The sequence below is a fragment of the Gorilla gorilla genome, chromosome 5 (assembly GCF_029281585.2).
Source record: "Gorilla gorilla gorilla isolate KB3781 chromosome 5, NHGRI_mGorGor1-v2.1_pri, whole genome shotgun sequence".
NCBI classification, from domain to species: Eukaryota; Metazoa; Chordata; class Mammalia; order Primates; family Hominidae; genus Gorilla; species Gorilla gorilla.
This window is the reverse complement of record NC_073229.2, coordinates 52,775,032-52,794,614: the sequence shown is the minus strand read 5'-3', so window position 1 is coordinate 52,794,614 and position 19,583 is coordinate 52,775,032. Positions and strand designations below refer to the sequence as shown.

The window sequence follows — 19,583 nt, the reverse complement described above, 5'->3', positions numbered from 1 at the left end:
TAGGGTGTCCCTGAAAAACAAGGCTGGCTGGGGCTAGTGACTGTGGGATAGCTGATCCCACACTATTCACTTTCCAAGTCTGTCTCGGGTTTGACTCCAGACAGAGAACAAACATTCAAGAAAAAGAACCAAAACACTTACGGTGATGTCAAAATAGAAAACCACCCACAAAAGCTTATACACAATTTGCAGTGGATCACTGAATGAAACAAACACATATATGCTGTTCCTTGAAAAAGAGAAAGCAAAACTAAGTGGCAAAAGGTACCAAGGTAGCAAACTAATATACCTCTAAGAAATTCATCAGCAGACACACAGACACACCCCTGGTAAAAAGGGCACAGCAAACCTAAACCTGCAACATTATGTTCTCATAATGCCACATACAGCAGTTGAAAGCCTGGCAACAGTAGGTGCTGAGTAAATGTTGCTTTGTGGAACCACCGACCAAAGGAACCTGAGTGTTAACACCACTGATGACTTCTAACAAGTACCTTAGTGGAGCTCTCTTCCAGGAACAGGGCCCGATCCTGCCGCTGAACAGGCTGCAACATCCAGCCTGCTCAGGTCCACCTGGGGAAGTGAACCCCTTCCAGAGCACAGAGAGACGTTAATGCATCTCTGCATGAGGACCAATAGACTCGTTCTTCATTGAGATCAATCTCTGTTTCCATCCTCAAGGGGCTGGCAGATTTTACATTGGAATCTTTGTCAGCAGTGAAACAAATGCATTCATCACTAAGCTCCTGCCTTAGAAATGGGCAGTTCTTGAGTTGTTGCCCAAGATGAAAAAGGCCAAAATCTAATTGAACCTTCAGGAAGAATTTAGTACAGAGAAACAGCGTTATCTGAACTGGAGCATGGCCAGACCCCTAGGTTAATACCCCAACAGGAGAGACTCATCAAAGACCTTATTTCGGGATCAGCAGTAATATTTTTGATTCTTAAAAAATGGGCCTTGGAAAAATTTTTCTTTAACCAAATGAATTCCACCAGCATCATACATGTCTGAGATGTGAACTCTCTGCTCTATTAAGTGCCTGTAAAGCCCATAATGGCTGTAAGCACATGAACCCAGCTGAGGATTTGTTTAGTTCTGCTTTGCTCTGCTGCAGCAAGTCCTTCTGGAGACCTGTGGGAACATATGGAGCTACCTGAGCAGGAGCTGATATTTTAACAGAAATATACCATATCTGGTTTGGTTCTTTTCTTCTTTCAATCTAATTTGGAATAATAGGGGCCAAGAACTGTCCAAACTATTTCTGTTCTTGACTTACGTATATGATACTTAGAAGCAGAAAGACTGTTAACACCAATGTGACATTATCAAGGGGGATTCTATTTGCATTCTTTATAAATGTTAACTATGTATGGAGGCAGGAACGGGCAGTGAATGAAGTTAGCTTAAAACATATCTGACATTTAAATGCCAAATTCATCTCCCCCTTTCCAAACCAGCTTGTTTTAGTGAAATATTTTTACCTTTAAAAAATGGGTGAGGGAGGATTAATTTATTAAGTGAGAAAGTCATAAGACATCCAGTATACAGCTCCCAAAATCTGTAAATTTCTGTGCTCACATCTATGAAGCAAATTATTCTGAATATGCTTTAGGATCCCTCAGTTGTGGCATAAAAAAGGGCTCTACCTTATTACTAGAGAAAGAAAAAGAAAAGAAAATTCCAAATTTAAGGGCGAGGTGAAGGAGAAGGGCTTAATTATTATATCTCCCTCAAGAAGAAGAAAAACAGATACCTATCTATGCCCAAGCGCAGCAAGTCTTTAGCAATCCACACCTTGAGTTCTTTGGGGGAAAACATGACATTTAAAGGACTCAGGACATCCCACATCCTTCTGAGGCCCTTAATCAAGGACTTGCATTTCTAAGCACCCGTTTGGGGCTGGGGAGCCGCAGGGCTTGTAAAAACGAACTGTGATTACTACTCTGGAAAGGTCTCTCATCTGACTGGGGAGAAGGGCCACACACACAAACAAGAGCAGCAAAGCATGTAGTGCCGGCGGAAAGAGCTGCTGATGGAAAGACCTGTCAAGCTCAAAGTGCAAGGGGGCAGGTTTTATGGCAGACAGAGACTTGACCTCATCCTCTCCTGAGCCCCAACACTGTTTACTGGGCTACTGAGCTCCTTCAGTCTCCCTAAGCCTGACTGCAGAGAGGCCTCATGGCCAGTCCATCTAATGGGGCCTCACCTCACCTCACCTCCCACACCTTGCCCAGCACTCTGTTCCTTTTCTTCAAGAGCACTTATTTTCATTTGTGGTAATATTTTTATTTGTACTTGTTTAATATCTATCTCTCACTTTAGGGTCTAAGTCCCTCAAAAGCTGCATGTTTGTTTACAATTTCATTTCTGTATGCCCAGCCTAAGCACACAGTAGGCTCTCCATCAGTGTGGTGAATGAGTGACTAAGCCTCTAATGAAGAGTGGAATTTCAACAAAAAGAAATGGAGAAAGCCACCCAAATAGGGAGAATAGTATAAACCAACGTGTAGGGGAAAACAGTGAGTATAGGAATTAACTGAGCGGGAAAAATAGGGTATGAGATGAAAGAGAAGGCCAGTTATAGAGGCTGGGCCATGGGCTCATTCTCTGGTGAATCATGCACTCCAGGCTAAGGAGTCTGGACTCTGAACCATAGCAATAGGGAAGCAAGGACGTTTTTAGTCAAGGGAGGATAACACAAAATATTTGAGGAACATGATAAGGCAGCCACAAGTAAGACGAGCTAGAGAAGCCCAGAGGCAAGCAGGGAGATACTGAGGTGGTGGCTGCTGAGGATCCCAGATACGTGAGTGTGAATGGAGGAGAGAGATTTTGGAAGGAAACACTGGCGACTGGCACAAAATGGGGAGGAGGAGGAAGGGTTCTGGTCAAGAGCACAAGGGGACTTGAGTGACCCTTTACAAGGCCTGGCTCAGGGTCATTTAGACAACATAGGCTTTCTCAGGCCTTATCTGTCCTATTGATTTCAAATGAAAAATTGGTACAAAAGCATCTTTACCTGCAAATTAAGGTCATAGTGAGTCATGTAGCTGCTAAAAAATGCCTGAGCAAGTCTCATGGGCCCAGAGCAGGCCATTATGCTGTTAGGTGGAGAGTAGGTAGAGTCACTGTTATGTGATGGGACATGGGGAAAAGCTACATTGATTTTGCCAAAAGAGCACAACAGGGAAGAGGCTGAGCTGTATCTCCAGGGCAGAAATCACAGGATAAAGCTTCAAAAGGCAACAAACACCTCCACTCCACAGAACCGCTTTCTGTATGGCCTCCTGATGGAGGTGTGGTACCTCTGGAAGCATTGTGCACACTGTCTTTGACTTGGGCTCACTGACAGATTGAACCCTTAAGTTTTCAGGAGACTAAGATGCGCATCAAACCCCTTGATGAAGCATTATCAGGTGGCCTGCAACACGTAAATCTCATCATAGTGTACCATGCAATGTACATTATGTACAAGCATCTGTAACAATGTCACACGATTTCAAGAGGATGTTCACTGAAGGGCCAGGACAAAAGCAGTTTGAAAATAAGCCATCTGAGGTGAGACAGAAGAAACTGGCATGCCTGCCTGGCAAGGAAACGAGAAGGTTTGAGGGTGGGAGGACATAATTGCAGCTTCAAATATCTGAACAACTATTATGGAGGACTGCATGCATGACCTACCAAGAAGGTAAAACCAGAATTAATGGGGTGGAAGTCACAGATTTTAGCTGGATATGAGAAAGGATTTTTCATTATTTCATAGACGTAACGGTGGATGGTAGAGGGGGTTACTTGTGGTTTACAAGCAAAAGTTGGAAGATCATTTTTATTTATTTAGTTAGTTACTATTATTATTTTTAAACCAGTCAAGTACGGTAGTAAAGAAGGTCACTTTTAGACAACACAGAAGTGACTTTGTTCATAAGGGAGCTGGACTACGTGGTAACTAGGATTCCTTCCAAATTCCAAATTTTAGAATTTGCCAGAAATCATCACCTCACTTTTCAAGTCACAAAAGAAAAACCTAACAGCCCCCCATCTTAGAGAGCAGTAAAGGGAAGAAATGCTTTGAGTCTTAATATTACAGTAAAAAAGGAAACACATGCTTCTCCCAGGAGACTCCTTTCGTAAGTTGCTTTCCTTCATACACAAAGACAAATATTTTTGTCTGCAGTTAGAGGGAAAAAGTAAGATAATGCTGCAATAATTTGGGTTGAAACAAGAGGAAATGAAAAGTAACTGCTAATTAATGCTGAAATAAAGGTTTAGCTCACCTATATTCTAAATACGATCCTTAGAAGATGTAGTTCCAACTGGTTTCCCTCATTTATCAACCCTAAGACCGTAGGCAAGTCATTTCAGCTCTCAAAGCTTTAGTTTCATCACCAGGAAAACTGAATCAAATAGTGGGCTAGATCAAATTGTTGCTAAAAATCAACAGGATGTCTAGCACTCCTCATAGCAAAATGAATTCCGAAGAAACAAAGATTTATACCTGAAAAATGAAACCATAAAATATCAGGAGGAAATTATGTGTTTGTGTGTGTGTATATATATAGAATGTGTAACTATATATATATATAAAATAGATTTGTAATCAAATAATATATATTTGTATATTACATATAAGTATATATTATATATGTAATTACATAATATATGTATATGTAATAATATATATAATGTATATATACAAATAATATACATATATTTGTAATCTTAGAGTAAGGAAAGTCTTCTTAACTGGGATACAAAATGCAGAAGTCGACTGGGCACCGTGGCTCACGCCTGTAATCCCAGCAATTTGGGAGGCCCAGGCGGGTGGATCACCTAAGGTCAGGAGTTCCAGACCAGCCTGGCCTAACATGGTGAAACCTCGTCTCTACTAAAAATACAAAGATTAGCTGGGCGTGGTGGCAGGTGCCTGTAATCTCAGCTACTCAGGAGGCTGAGGCAGAAGAACAGCTTGAACCCAGGAGATGGAGGTTGCAGTGAACCAAGTTTGTGCCACTGCACTCCAGCCGGGGTGACAGAGCAAGACTGTCTCAAAAAAAAAAAAAAAAAAAAGCAGAAATCATACAAGATTGATAGATTCAACTACATAAAAATTCTGAATTTCTACATGTTAAAAAAAAACATAAAAATGCCATAAGGCCAAAAGACAAATCATATCATAGATAAAGGGCTAATTTTTCTCAAATACAAAGAGCTTCTACAAATTAGTAACAGAGATCAATTCAATAACAATGTTTAAAAAAAAAGAGAAAAGGAATATAGAAAGTAGTGTTTTGTAAACATATAAAGAGATGCCAATGTCACTCATAATAAGAAACACACTTTAAAACTAACCCAAGATAACATTACCAATCTGTTAACCAAAAAGAGACTAAAAGGCTGACCACCCTTATGTTGATAAGGTGTTTACATGTTGTGGGTAGGAAAGTAAATTTAACACAGACAAACTCTTTCACACAGCTGTTCAGCTTCTAGAAACATCTTACAATGACTCTGTACAAGGATTTGCATTGCAGCAATGCTTTAATCAGTAAAAGCTTGGTAACATGTAGAATGTCCACCTACAAGAAACAAAAATAAATGATAGTATATGCACACCATGGAATATTATGAACAATAAAAAAGAAAACTTCATGTACTTAATTAGAATGATTTTCAAAAAATTACTATTACATGAAAAAAGCAAGGTTCAGAGCAGTACACATGAGACAGCACCATTTTGTCTTTTAAAAAGAAAAATGCTTAACATGTCAGAAATGCTTCTACATGCAGAGAATATTTCTGGAAGGATATTCAAAACATCAGGGAGAAGAACTGAAAATCTGGAAGAGTTATTTTTCACTATATAGTCTTTGGCACCTTTAAAATTTCACCTAGATTCAGGTATTATAATTTTAAAAATACAAAATCCCTAAGGTATAAACATTCCATTTCTAGGGTTAGCTTTGCCTAGATTTCTACATACAGTTAGATATGGAGGTTAAGCTATATATTCCCTCCAAGGACACAGAAACAGCCTACGACCTTGAGGCTGGGAGATCTCCACCCTTGAAGTACAGTGTGAAGATGGGATGCCAGTCCTCTGCCACTGCACCCAAGTTCCACGGCACTCTTCACTGTCCTTTGGCCCAGTACAGAGGGCCCAAGCTGCAAAACCAGGACTGTATGCCCACTGCATAACGGATATAAGGCTCTTCCATGCTTTTGGGGGAAGTTATGTTGAAAATAACTAGATCCAAAGTGGAAAGGAAAGGAACCAGAACATTTACACAAACCACTACATTTCAGCTGAGTTTACAATGGCTTCCTGCCTGTTTAAATCAGGACAGCCAAGAACAGACTGCCAGATAAATTGTCATTTGTAGGCACCTAGTGAGCTTAGGCAGTTTTCCACCTGTCCAGGCAAATAAACAGGCTGCCTTGAGTTATGGACAGGTGGGCCCTGTGGCGCCAGAGACTGGGTCATTAGAGCTTGTGAGCAAGAGTAGGATGCCTGGGAAAGATTCGCTCAGCATCTTGGCCCTGCCCAGCAGCTACAGGCCACAGACATTCTTCTTACCCACTGGCTACTCACCTGGTAGCATCAAAAGGGAACATCTATGGAGAAGAAAGCAGGACAAAGGAGCCCTAGGCAGGGAGGGTAGTCGTCCATGATCTGATCTCATCTCACAGAGCTGAGATCAGAGAGCACATCTTTGAGGATGCTGGCATAACACTGGGGTCAGGAAAAGAGCCTGTGTTGTTTCTGAGGGTCACACATTTCAAAGGAAGTGCAAATGAGGTCCAGATTAATTGTTTTCTCAGAGTCTTACATAATAAAAAGCCTATCCACCACCGTCTGGCTGCCACTCTGACCACACAGCATATCTCTAAACAAACTTCTCTGGGATATATACACACACATGTGTGCATGCATACACACAGACCACCTTCATATCTGGTCTCTAAGAAGCTCCCTCTACCCTGACGTCCCCTAAGTCCACCCGGGGTCAGAGAATGTCTGAGGCCACCACCATCTCCCTCTCTTACTGGTTGTAATTACCTATGGGCCTGGCTCCTGAGAGGATGTATTTAAGATTCATCAGGGCAAATTATTTGTGGTGAGTGCTCTTTTAGGACATCAGCACCATTTCTGTGTTCCAAGTGGTGGTGGCATACCCTCAACTCACCTTCCCTGCCTCCATGAACACCCAGTCAGTTGGCCTCCCTCACTGGATCTCCCATTTCGGAGATTTCTGGCCATCTTCTGGTCTTAGTAATTTTGAATTCTCTTCCCTTTGCTTCATGATCCTGGTTTTCAGATTTTATTTCTGCCTTGCGTATGCAATGAGCTCATGGAAAGGCATTTCCTAAGACAATGACCTATAACCCAGCCCCTCTGCCAGAACTCACCCAACATCCTTGCCTAGGATGACAACAAGAACAATGATCAAGTTTGAGAAATTATGATTTCATTCTAGTTCAATAGCTTTTTAAAAATGTGGATATGTGCATGTTTAAAAGCATGCACCCAACGGCTTAAAATAAAGAAATCAAGGAAAAAAACCAAGATGAGAAAGGCAACAGGTAGCAATCATGACTAAAGAAAAAGGAAGTTAAAAGTAAAAGTCAAGTTATAAGGTATATTTGTAAGACAATATTAAGTGTAGGGTAGGATTTTAACTTTCTCTTACAGGAGAAATTAATTAAGAGAAAGTAGCCCAATAACCACTCATGCTTCTCCCTCCCCACCCCAAGCACGCACAGCTTACTCCTTCACGTCCTCCTCAAAGGGGCCTTCCTTGGCTGACTCACCTAACGGCAGCAATCCTCCCACTGCACCCTCTAATCCTGTTCTTAGCTGTATTGTTCTCATAATCACTCCTATCATCAACTACATACTACGATTTTTACCTATTCATTCTTTTTAAATTCTCATTCCCCTCTAGCTTTCTAGAATGCCAGCTCCATGAGGGCAAGAGGATTTGTCTGTTTTGTTCATTGCTGTATCCCCAGCACTTACAGCCTACCTGGAACAGAGCAGGTGCTCAACAAATTAGCTGAATGTGTAACTGTAATACAAACATACTTCAATTTTATACTATTACTGATTATGTAAAATACCTCTACTTGTTCTTAGACACAATTGCTTAGAATAATATAAGATGAACTATTATTCCCAAAGTCATACAAAATCACGCACTCTGTATCCTACTGTTACTTTACTAGAAAAACAAGATACAAAACCAGAACCAAAGTATAAAAAGAATATCCCAGAAAATGTTTCCTTCTGTGATTCTCAGCATTTGTATGGACTGGAATAAAGGTCAAATTCCTCTCATCTATATTCACCTACATTCATTGTCACCCAAGCTTTCAGTTTGTAACAAAACAAAAAAGGGAGAAAAGGAAAATTCTCCTTTTGCTGGTGATTTTGCAAATACCCCAGCTCCCTCCCTGGTGCTTGATGGTGCCCTCTTGCTGCAGCTAAAGGGAACCAGGCTGTTTAGTGGGGGACTGGGGCTGGCGGTGGGTGTGGTGGCCTGCGGATACCACGAGTGGCAGAAATGCTGGTGCAGAATAGAAATGTGGGTCAACCCTGGAAAAAATGTTAAAAAGAAAAAATAAAAGCAAAATCCCTCTGGTACAGAGGGCTGAGAGGCTGGAAGAGAAGCCTATCCTTAACTCCACCTGTAAAAATAAGAATGAAAAGGAAAAATGAATGAGAAAAGTAGGGAGGAAGAAAAAAAGACAAAAAAGCATAGAAGAAAAGAGGAGAAAGAGCCAAGGGAAAAAGAAAGAGGGAAACAGATGAGTAACAGATAGGGACAGCAGCAATGGGGAAATGCATCGGTGGGAAGTGAAGTGGCAGCAGCAGGGAGGGCGCATTCCCCCACTCCCCCAACCCCGCTTTCCAGCACCTGTCCAGTTAGAGACATGATGGCAGCAAGGGACCACCAAGCGGGAGAGAGAGGTGCTGAACACACCAGTTTTCTCATCACCAGTCAGTTGCAGAGCCAGGACTAACTCCCGCTCATTCACAACACCGTGGAGTTTCTCCTGTTAGCATCAAGGCCATGGAAATGCATATAAACATACATAAATATATACACACACACACATCGCATATATACACACACACACGTATATATATACGTGTGTGTGTGTATACACGTATATAATCTAGGCTAACAAAAATCACTTTGATAGAAACGCCAAAACTGTTTATTTAGGGCTGCCTATAAAATAAATGAGATTATTTTAAAAATATGAACAAATTACCTCAATACTACCAGACCACCTAAAGCCAATGGAAATATAAAGGGTGTTTCATCTAGGATAACAGTTGTGACTACTCTGTATACTTGGAAACAACTTAAATAGACACTCCAGGCCCTAATCTTTCCCCAGAGGTAGGAGTGTCACATTCTTGTTCAGGGCGGGAGGGCTTTGCTCAGCACAAAAGACTACACAGCATGCTTGTTTACATAAAGAGGAACAATGCACATTGCAGAATATGGTGTGGGAAATTTAGTCATCATCAGTGGAAATGCAAATCTCCTTATTTTACATTCTTCTTTTTGCACACCTAACCCCCAAGGGTTAAAAGCAGCCAAAGCCTCTACGGAGTTGAACCAATCAGCTTGTCTCTTGATGACATCATGCCTCTAATGGGACAGAGCTGGAAAGGGCGAGGCGGCGAGGCCACTTCTGGACTTGGCCTGAAAGTGTGCCCTCCCAGTTGCTGCCACTTCACTTCTCAGGAAAAGGATTCAAGAGCCAAGGGTTTCCTCAGCTACCATTTCAGACAAAGCCAGGACATTCCCAAAATCCTGTGCCAGAAATTATTCTCATCTTATACAGAATGCATACAAAGCATGTCCCTGCTCTTCACCCATCTCCCACTTATTTAATATTTATGAAAGCTGATTACAAAACACAAATTTATCATTTAAGCCTTTAGCCAAGTTTTAAATGACTCCAATGTTTATGCTAAGTAGACAAACAGCCTTCTGTGGTTTTCTCTTTCATAAACTTCAATCCCATTCAAAGGCAGGTGAGAGGCTAATCTGGTATCACAAACTTTTTATCCATTCAAACCACAATATGACCAGAAAGTCATTTTTGTTCTTCCTACAAGGTATTTATCTCAGATGTTAATTGGTGCTGTGTGTGTGTGCTGTGGGTACATCACACTGTGCAAGAGACAGAGGATGAAGACATACAAAAAGGAGACTCTGCTGCAGGAGCACACAGCTGAGATGCTGAGGACACTGCCAGCTTGATGAAGGGAGAACAGGTTTCTTTCTTATAGTAGGAAGTGGGAAAGGCTTAAAGTTTTGGATTTTTAATTTTGTTAAATTTACATATTTTTATTTGGAGATGTCTATATCAGTGCAGAAAAACAAAGTTTTAGAGACACTGGATGCCATTACTTTATATATCATTAGTTTATTATAAAGAAAGTTTAAAATAAAATTTAGAAATTTAGTTTATTATAAAGAAAGACATGGAAATTATTTATATTATGAAATATTTTAGGACTTCAGTGGAAGGAGCAGCTTCACGTGATGCCATTTCAATAGTGATTTATTTCTGTCTGCATTCTTTCCAAGAATGTCACCATCTCTAAATAAATAATCCTGTCACCTAGAACTACTTTGGTGCCTCTATATTCTGGGAAAAGAAATTTGTCTCCAACTTCCACGCTAATTGGTCGAATCTCTCTACCCTTTCCTTTAGAGCCTGATCCAACAGCTACCACTGCTGTTTGTGATACTTCTCCCTGAGATTTTCCTGGAGGCATAATGCCTCCTTTGGTTACAGTTTCAGCTGCACTCCTTTCAACCAATATTCAGTCAAAGAGTGAAAGAAACTTTCTAAATGTTGGTCCCGCCATGAATGTACTGCCACAACTCTGGTGCTTCCAGTTAAATGATGAATTTCTCCTGCTTCCCAGCACCCTGAATATCTAAGCCTTTCAGTTCATTTGCAAATGAAGATTAATTTACAATTTACATGCTAGAGCCATGTTTACTGCTCCAGCATACAGCCATCTATGCTTGCTCAGAGTTGATAGAAACAGTGCCAAAAACTGCCGTATCACTCAGGGTCCCTGCAGGAAAAGATGGCACAAATTGTGCACCTGAAGGAACTTAGTAATGGGATTATTTACACAGGTTTGGGTAAGGTGCAGGGAGGGGAGCTAGTCACAGTGAGGAGCCTTAGGTCAGAAGGGTCAAAGGGAAGGACTGTTTACTAGAACCCAGAGAGAACAGCTATTGGGAGAAGGTCCCTCCCAGGAGTGGTGGCTTTCAGTAGAGGGACACAACCAATCCAACAACCCCTTGGCCTATTAATGCACGACACATAAGCAAATAGAAAAGGGTAGGAACTGGACCTGAAGGGCAGGTGGAAAATGCCCTATGCAGCATCTAATGGTTGGAGAAGTTTCAACAACAACAAACTAACCAACCTTATGATATAGCCATACAAGAGAATACTCAGCCTTTTTAGAATGACGATCTGAATCCAGGTCTTATTGATGCTGCCATGGTAAGATATCCACAACGTGCAGTTATTAGGTAAGAAAAGCAAATTATAATCAGTAAATACACTAAGACTCCGAATTTGGATATGTATTGAATGTTAACAGAGGTTAAGTATGCATGGAGGGATGTGGGTGAATTTCCCACTCCTTATCTATATATTTTTAAAATTTTATTTATGTACACCTTCTCAGTTTGCCCTCTATTATGTCCCAAGCATCATTAAGACAACAAAGAGTGCTTTGACTTGACTGGAGAACACAGAAAATAACTACTGAAGTTTGGATTCAGATCTCCTCTTAGGCTGAGCTCTTTTAAAGGCAAACTCTATGACTTCTTTGTCACCAAAAATACAGTAGAAAATAGGGAGAATGCTAGTGTCATTAACAGATACGATCACAGAGGTTTACCTTAACCAGGCCATCTTCCAGAAGTCATGTCGCTCAGGGTAGTCCAACAGGGCTGCATTAACCCACAATAAGGAGCAGTCTGTATTTGGAGAAAATGACTCCCAAATCTATTAGCCATACATGTTCCCCAACTGGAGAACATCATCTCAACCAACCAGCCATTTGCTGGCCATTATGTGGAAGAATATATTTGAAAAACAAATTGTAGAGAAGGCTGTAGATTTCTCTCCAACCTCTCTTCTCCTCTCAGGGAGTTCAACAGAAAGCTCATTAATTTCTCAAATGAGAACAGTGGGGAAGGTGCCTGCCCGACTTTCTCAGGCTGGGTGGGCTCTCCCATCCCTGCAGTGAGGCAGAGCTGTGCAGGAGGATCACCAGTTGAAGGGTTTGAACTCCAGTAGTTCCCTGTGACTCTGCTACCACCAAACAACAAAGAACCTCCTGCAAAGAGCTCTGCTTTTTTTTTTTTAGACAGAGTCTCACTCTGTCGCTCAGGCTTAAGTGCAGTGGTGTGATCTCCGCTCACTGCAACCTCCGCCTCCTGGGTTCAAGCAATTCTCTTGCCTCAGCCTGCTGAGTGGGTGGGACTACTGACACATTCTACCATACCCAGCTAGTTTTTGTATTTTTAGTAGAGAGGGGGTTTCACCATGTTGGCCAGGCTGGTCTCGAACTCCTGACCTCAGGTAATCCACCTGCCTTGGCCTCCCAAAGTGCTGGGATTACAGGTGTGAGCCACCGCACCCGGCCTGAGCTCTGCCTTTCATAAGGTCTGAACACACTCCAGTCCTCAGTTCCCATTCTCTGCAGCTCCAAGCAAGATAGTAACATTAATATCTACCATTTAGTCAACACTTTATGCATGCTAGGAACTGTGCTAGGCAGTTAAACACATCTCTAATTGGTAAAACACTCTGAAACACAGATCTAACTGCCTCAGTTTCACAAATAAGAATAATAACAGTGAGCTTACTGAGGTAGTCCATGCACCGAGGTGGAGATGGTGGAGCTGGGGCTTGAAGCTGGATCTGCTGACTCCTGAACCTGAGCCCATCTGTGGTCCTGCACTTCTTTCCAGGAGCAGCCTGAGGGGCTCCCACCCGACAGCCTTCCTTCTCCCTCCCCAGGTCTCACAGTGAAGAGGTGAGCTAGGCCCAAGCACCTTCAGAGCCTTCAGAGCAGAGTTCCCCACCTCCCGGGGGTCCAAGGACAACAAAGAAAAAAATCAGCAAGAACAGGATATGGCAAAGCCGGCTACGGGCACTGGTCAGGGATAGGGTGGGGAGCAGCCATTAACTAATGCCCTATTCCAGGAAAGCCTGCCAAGGCCCTGGGTTTAGGGCCAATCACTGGGGGAAACACTTTTGGAGTTTCTCTTTAGAGAGTGATATCCACAGAAACCAAGTACAGTATCACTAAGAAACAACATTGAAGGGTTACACATAAAGGGCCCTGTTAATGTTTAGGATGTAAGCAAACCCTGATCTTCTGAATTCTTTCCAATAAGACCTCAATTGCCTTTAAGTTTTTTCAAATTTAAAATGTAGCAGGGCTTTTGCATTTCAGTCACACTAGAGAACCGGCCCACAGCACCTAGATCTTGGATAGATCTAGATCCCTGGGCCATTGTAAGCACCTGCAACCTTTATCTGCACAGGTGATATCAGCAAATGAACCTCCTCTCGATGCAAAGAGACACTGGCTTACGAGCCCACACAGCCAACCTCAATTAAGCCCAGCTTTGCCCAGGTGATTTTGTATTTCTTGGCCAGGAGGAAACAGTGGAGCCCATAAGGCTGCCCAGAAATGATGCATGTTAACAGGACATAAATATCCTGTGAAGAATCGCCCAGCACTACTGACCTCTCTGGTTTGGGATATGCTCAGAAGGAGCCATAAAGAAGAGGTGATTCATTAGACTGGTAAAGCTGTCTTCCAGCCCGTTTAAAGGATTCTGAGATACTGCCTTGATAGCATATCCAGGAGTCTTCCTTCAGTATCCACTAGGGATTGGTTCCAGAACACCATTTGGATATCAAAACCTGTGGATGTTCAAGTCCCTGACATGAAATAACATTGCATATAACCTACACACATCTTGTATATTCTAAATCATCTCTAGTTTACTTATAATACCTGATACAATGTAAATGCTATATGTAAGTAATTGTTACACTGTATTTTCATTTGCATTATTTTTTATTGTTGTTTTGTTATTTTTTTCCCCCAAATATTTCTATCCACAGTTGGCTAAATCCACAGATGCAGAAAACCATGGATATGGAGGGCTGGCTGTACTCACCTCTTGGCCTGATGCTCGAGGCCCTCTCACTACCTGGTGCAAATCTCGCTTTCTACTCTTATTTCTCATTCTGCCCTTACACACAGTCAGCACCCTAGAAAAACCAAATGACCTGAACTTTTCTGGCTCCATGCCTCTGCTCATGCCGCTCTCTCCACCCACCTCTCCTTGTCCCACCAGCTTCAAACTGGTTTTAACCATAAGACTCGGTCTTTTAATTCCATGTCAAATCCCATTGCTCTAGTGGTCTTTCCTGAATCTCTTCCCACCCTCTCACACCTCCTGTCTCCACTCCCCCACCCACTGATTTTTTAAAAATCTCAGACCTGGGTAAGAGTCACTGATGTTTTTCTCTTTTGACCTCTATGGCCATTTCAGAGCACACTGCACTTATCTTCACCCTCCTCTTAAATTTATCTTGAAGTTTTCCTATAGCTGACTGTAAATCAGTAAAACTCTGTTTTAAAAAAACAAAGGTAGAGCATACATTCCTACAAATATACACACTCCAGTATGTAATCTCCTGGCACCCCCCTCCCCCAGAGCTATCTCACTTATAGTGATTTTCCACGAGTGGCCAGGCATCTAGCATAGGCTCACCAAATCTTTGTTTACTAAGCAATGAAAATCTTTTGCACAGGATTCCTCTGTCTCTGCCTAATCAGAATCTTAAGCTTCATCTTATACCTTATCTGGAGGTAGCGCTGGAAGCACAGCCCCCACCCCCAACCCAGTTCCTTCACTGGAAATGGATTGGCTTTGGTTTACATAACTTTCCAGCACCTACGCAAATAGAGTTGGGTAGGGCATTAAGTGTACAGATTGTTCAAATGGACATGTCAGCTGTAGTGTTCCCCTCCTCTTGGAGAGCTAAATGGAGTTCTTGAAATTATTCCTCAGAGACAGACCCAGTCCACTTCAAAGACAGCTTCCACTCAGTAAGAAGCTTGCAAGGGTGGTACTTTAACATTCCCATGGTGTTTACCTATCTTTGACAAACACATTCTTCTGCTCAGCGAGACATGCCATAGGTCACAGAGAAATTGGTACATATTTCCAACTAATAATGGCTATGAAAGAAAACTGGGCCTCTGACTCCCAATGTTTTCTACTCCCTCATCTTCATTTCCTGAACCACTTAGCCCTCTTCTGCCTGACCTATCTGGGAATGTGGGATGGGCAGGACCCTTCTGCTGGAAGAAGTATTTGGCCTTCCAGGACAGCACAGTAAGAATAACCATGGAGAAGCAGGGAATAGAAAAGCCTTCCTCTTGCAGCTATAAAAAAGAATGAGCTCGTGTCCTTTTCAGGCAACATGGATGCAGCTGGAGGCCATTATCCTGAGTGAATTAACACAGGAACAGAAAACCAAACAGTGCAGCATGTTCTCCCTTAAACATTGGGTACTCATGGACATAAAGATACAACAGACACTGGGGACTACTGGAGAGGGGAGGGAGTGGGGGCAAGGGCTGAAAAACTAACTATTGGGTACTATGTCTACTACCTGGGTGATGAGATCAATCGTGCCCCAAACCTCAGCATCATGCAATATACCCATGTAACAAACCTGCACATGTACCCCCTGAATCTACCATAAAAGTTGAAATTATATTTAAAAAAAAGAAAAGCCCCCTGCCAGCAGCTTTCCCCCCAGACTTACCCCTGTCCTCCCCTAAACAGCCCTCACACCTCTCAACTAACCCTGGATCTTCTCTTTTCCTCCTGAAGGACTCATAGGAAGTACTCCAGCTCTTAAGCATCTCCAGGGTGAGCACGATTCTCTCAATGGGGCTGATGGGATCCAAATATTTCCAAACAGCATGTCATTTCTAGAAAGTGCCCCTCCCTCAGCCCTGCTCTGCTGGGGCCTCCACCCTCTAATTTAACCATTAATGGACCTGTCCTCTGTGATCCAGACTACCTGAGGCTCGCCTCTTCTTACGATTGTCAGAAACACATTAGTTACGGAGTGAAGGGACCAGAGCAACCTTGCCCAGATCCTGGGCCTGAGAGTTGGCACTCACGGGAGCTGTGGTGGGCTGCAGCCAGCCTGGCCAGCCCAGCTCCCTGTGACGTCATGTCGGCCTTACCTCATCCCACTCCGAGGCGAAGGAGGGTGACTTCTCTAGCCTTTTCTTCCCAATGCTGCAGTTGGATAAGGACTCACTCCGACTCCCCATGGTAGCGTCCTCTGTGGGTGAGCAGGTCAGGAGATCAGAGTCAGACTTGGACAAGCTGCGGCTGAGTTTGAGTTCAGCTTTGGGTTTGCTAGTGGGAGGGGCTCGGCTCCTGGCCCCACTCCGGTCTCCTTCCTCAGCACCACCAGGGTGCGGAGATGCTGTGTGAGTCAAAGTTTCAGGGTGCGAGCGGCTGTTGGTGGTGGGCAGGCCTGCGAGGTAGCCCACTCTCTTGCTCTGGTCCAGGGCACTGGGCTGGGAGGCTCCAGGAGCATGCACACCCGTCTCCTCCAGCTGCATGCTGGCCTTGTGGCAGGCGCCCTGCTGGGGGGACCCGTCTGGATGGCTCTGGCCAGCGGTACAGAGCAGCTGGAAAGGGTCCTGCCCCACCTCGCACACCGGGGAGGAGCCGTGGAGGAGGCCTGAGAACTGCTCTGGGACCTGCCCGTCCTGCCCCTCCGCAGAGTCCTGGCTCCGGCTGCTGCTGCTCCGCCTGTGGTCTTGGAGTGGACGGAGAGACAGAGAAATAAAAAATTAAACGTGGCAAAAATCAACAAAGTTCCAATGCAGCAAGCATATGGCAAAGCAGAGGAATTCACAGAGAAACAGAGAGAGAAACTGGATAGGCTGGGGAGGGGGAGAGGAGAGAAGAAGAGAGAGGAAGGAAGACAGTTTTCATATTGTTCTTAATGTTCAATTTGTACCCAAAGTCAGAGCATTTATGAAATTCCAAACACTGGCCTGATTAATGCTATCTGGCAGCCTTCCCTGTTGTTAGATTTCTGTTAACATTAACGACCAGACCTTGCTATATAAGGCGAGAAGAGTGTTAACTATAACCTAGAGAAAGGACACAAGTCAGGACAGAGTGAGTGAACATGAAGCAAAAGCAAGAGCACCAGTGAGCAAGCGCGAGCAGTGAGACCCACTCCTGGAACATCTGATACATTTCCATAAAGGCCAAAGTGTTATTTAAAGGCCACCCGCCCTCCCTTCCTCTGGCAAGCAGCAACAGAAAAAAAAAAAAAAAAAAAAGAGGTCATGATCCACAACCTGCAACTTCTGGAATTCCTTAACAGAAACAAAACGGCAGAGAAATAACTGCTTCCTTCCTCGGAGGGGGCCATTCCGAGTTCCACGCCTCATCCTTCCTTCCTCAGGGAGCACAGACTTTTCTTTCTTTCTTTTTTTTTTTTTTTTTGAGAATGTGCACATCTTGCTTCTTCCAAAATCTCCCAGCTGCTCATATTTGTTTAAGTTTAACCTTAGTTGATCCACTGAAAACAAAATGGTCTAATTTGTCAATGCCAGGAGACATTTGCAGTTCTCTCGAGACTTCCCTAACATCCTAGAAATCTGACACTACTAGCTCATGAGGACAGCTACTACTGTACACTCAAATACCTCACCCTGAAGTAGCATAAATAATTGGCCAAATCAGAATCTAACATCAGCACTACACTGGCACACCCAGGGGCTTTCCTTGCATGAACTCAGTCCCATTACAGATTTTAACCCACATCATCAGAGTAAATAACACTGTGTCCAGCACTAGCTCACATTCCATAATATTCAACTTAATCTTCTCTATACATGGGATCTATTGCACCTATACCAAACAATTCCCTAGTTTGCTCAAAACTCTCAAGAACTATTCATGAGCTCAGAGAATCTTAGAACCAAAAGGGCCAACTATGTTTACAGATGAGGAGTCTTAGTGGTTACCCCAGGTGGTGCAGGAGAAGACTTCAACCTAGGAGCCTGAAGATCTGGCTCTGGTCCTGGCTGAGCTGTTCTCTAGCTGTGTGACCTTGGCAGTGATTTCATCTTATTGGGCCTCAGTGTCTAAAGTGACTGGGCTGGGCTGCATGATACTTAAAAATCCCTTTAATGTCATGATAGTGATGAGAATCCAGGTCTCCACCATGTCATGATGGCACGCTTCTCCCCCTTAGGGATGTGAGATGCCTGCCTGGGTACCTCTCCTGTTGCTGTCTACACAGCACCCACTCTCCCTCAACAGCACGCCTGAAGGCCCAAAGCCCCTTCCTGAGGTTCAGTTCTGCAACTGGAGAAGGTAGCCAGGTGAGGAGGGGTGCAAAATGAGCAGTGCTTTATAAACACAATGTACTAAAACACAGTCTCCAATGCCCACGCATGACGCTACTCTCCTCCAACAGTGGTTTTTTCAAAACAGCCTTTAAGAAATGGTCTCAACAACCAGCTCTCACAGTGAGCCCAACTCGCTGAGGGCTGAGCAGGGATACAGTTCTCCCATTGCCCCCTCTCCCCTCCCAGCTCCAGAAGAGCAGTTCAGTCTCCACAGTCTGTTCAGCTTTTCACGAGTCTAGAGAAGTGGCCAGGGGCAGCCCATTAGCTCCACTTTATGGCTCTGATTACTTATCCACAGGAGCACAGAAGCACCAACTTTGGCATCTCTCTCCTCTACACTTATTTTTTTTTTTGAGACCAAGTCTTGCTCTGTTGCCCAGGCTGGAATGCAGTTGCATACTCTTGGCTCACTGCAACCTCTGCCTCCTGGGTTCAAGCGATTCTCCCATCTCAGCCTCCTTAGTGGCTGGGAGTACCGGTGTGTGCCACCACGCCCAGCTAATTTTATTGTATTTTTAGTAAAGACGGGGTTTTGCCATGTTGGCCAGGCCAGGCTGGTCTCAAACTCCTCGCCTCAAGTGATCTGCCTGCCTTGGCCTCCCAAAGTGCTGGATTATAGGCGTGAGCCACTGTGCTGGGCCCCTCCTCTACACTTGATCACTTTGGGACTTTCAAACTTGACCACTTTGGGACTTTCACACCTCAACTCAACTTAAAGGTCAGGTCCTGAGCAATGAACAAACCCTGAAAAACTTGAATCCTTTCTCTAGGGAAGAAGGAATGCTGACTACATAAGAGTTTCATATAGCTTAACCAAGGCCCCAGGAAGCCACGACTCATAGCTACGAATATTACATATAACAACTGGCAGCCAGAACAAAGCTACCCCGTGGTGTTGCATGGTGGGGCTACAGTGAGGATGACACATGACCATTTAATGTGGTTCAGGTCAATAGTACTTCCTAGGAGAAGCTGATGGGGAGAGTTAATCAGGCTGTAAAATCTGCCATCTCTGGGACCACATTCTAATAGCTG

The 19,583-nt window shown here is 43.6% G+C and overlaps 1 protein-coding gene and 1 pseudogene across 15 annotated transcripts in view; both read right to left on the bottom strand.

The window, feature by feature from the left end:
- ANKS1A (ankyrin repeat and sterile alpha motif domain containing 1A) overlaps positions 1 to 19,583 on the bottom strand; it is a 215,469-nt gene that overhangs the window by 56,899 nt on the left and 138,987 nt on the right. For all 15 annotated transcript variants that reach the window (XM_031011972.3, XM_055390220.2, XM_055390222.2 and 12 more), the window contains one exon: positions 16,350 to 16,936. In XM_031011972.3, coding sequence (XP_030867832.2) covers positions 16,350 to 16,936 — 587 coding nt within the window. The remainder of the gene's footprint in view (positions 1 to 16,349; positions 16,937 to 19,583) is intronic.
- Positions 5,149 to 15,954, bottom strand: LOC129534149 (10 kDa heat shock protein, mitochondrial-like; annotated as a pseudogene).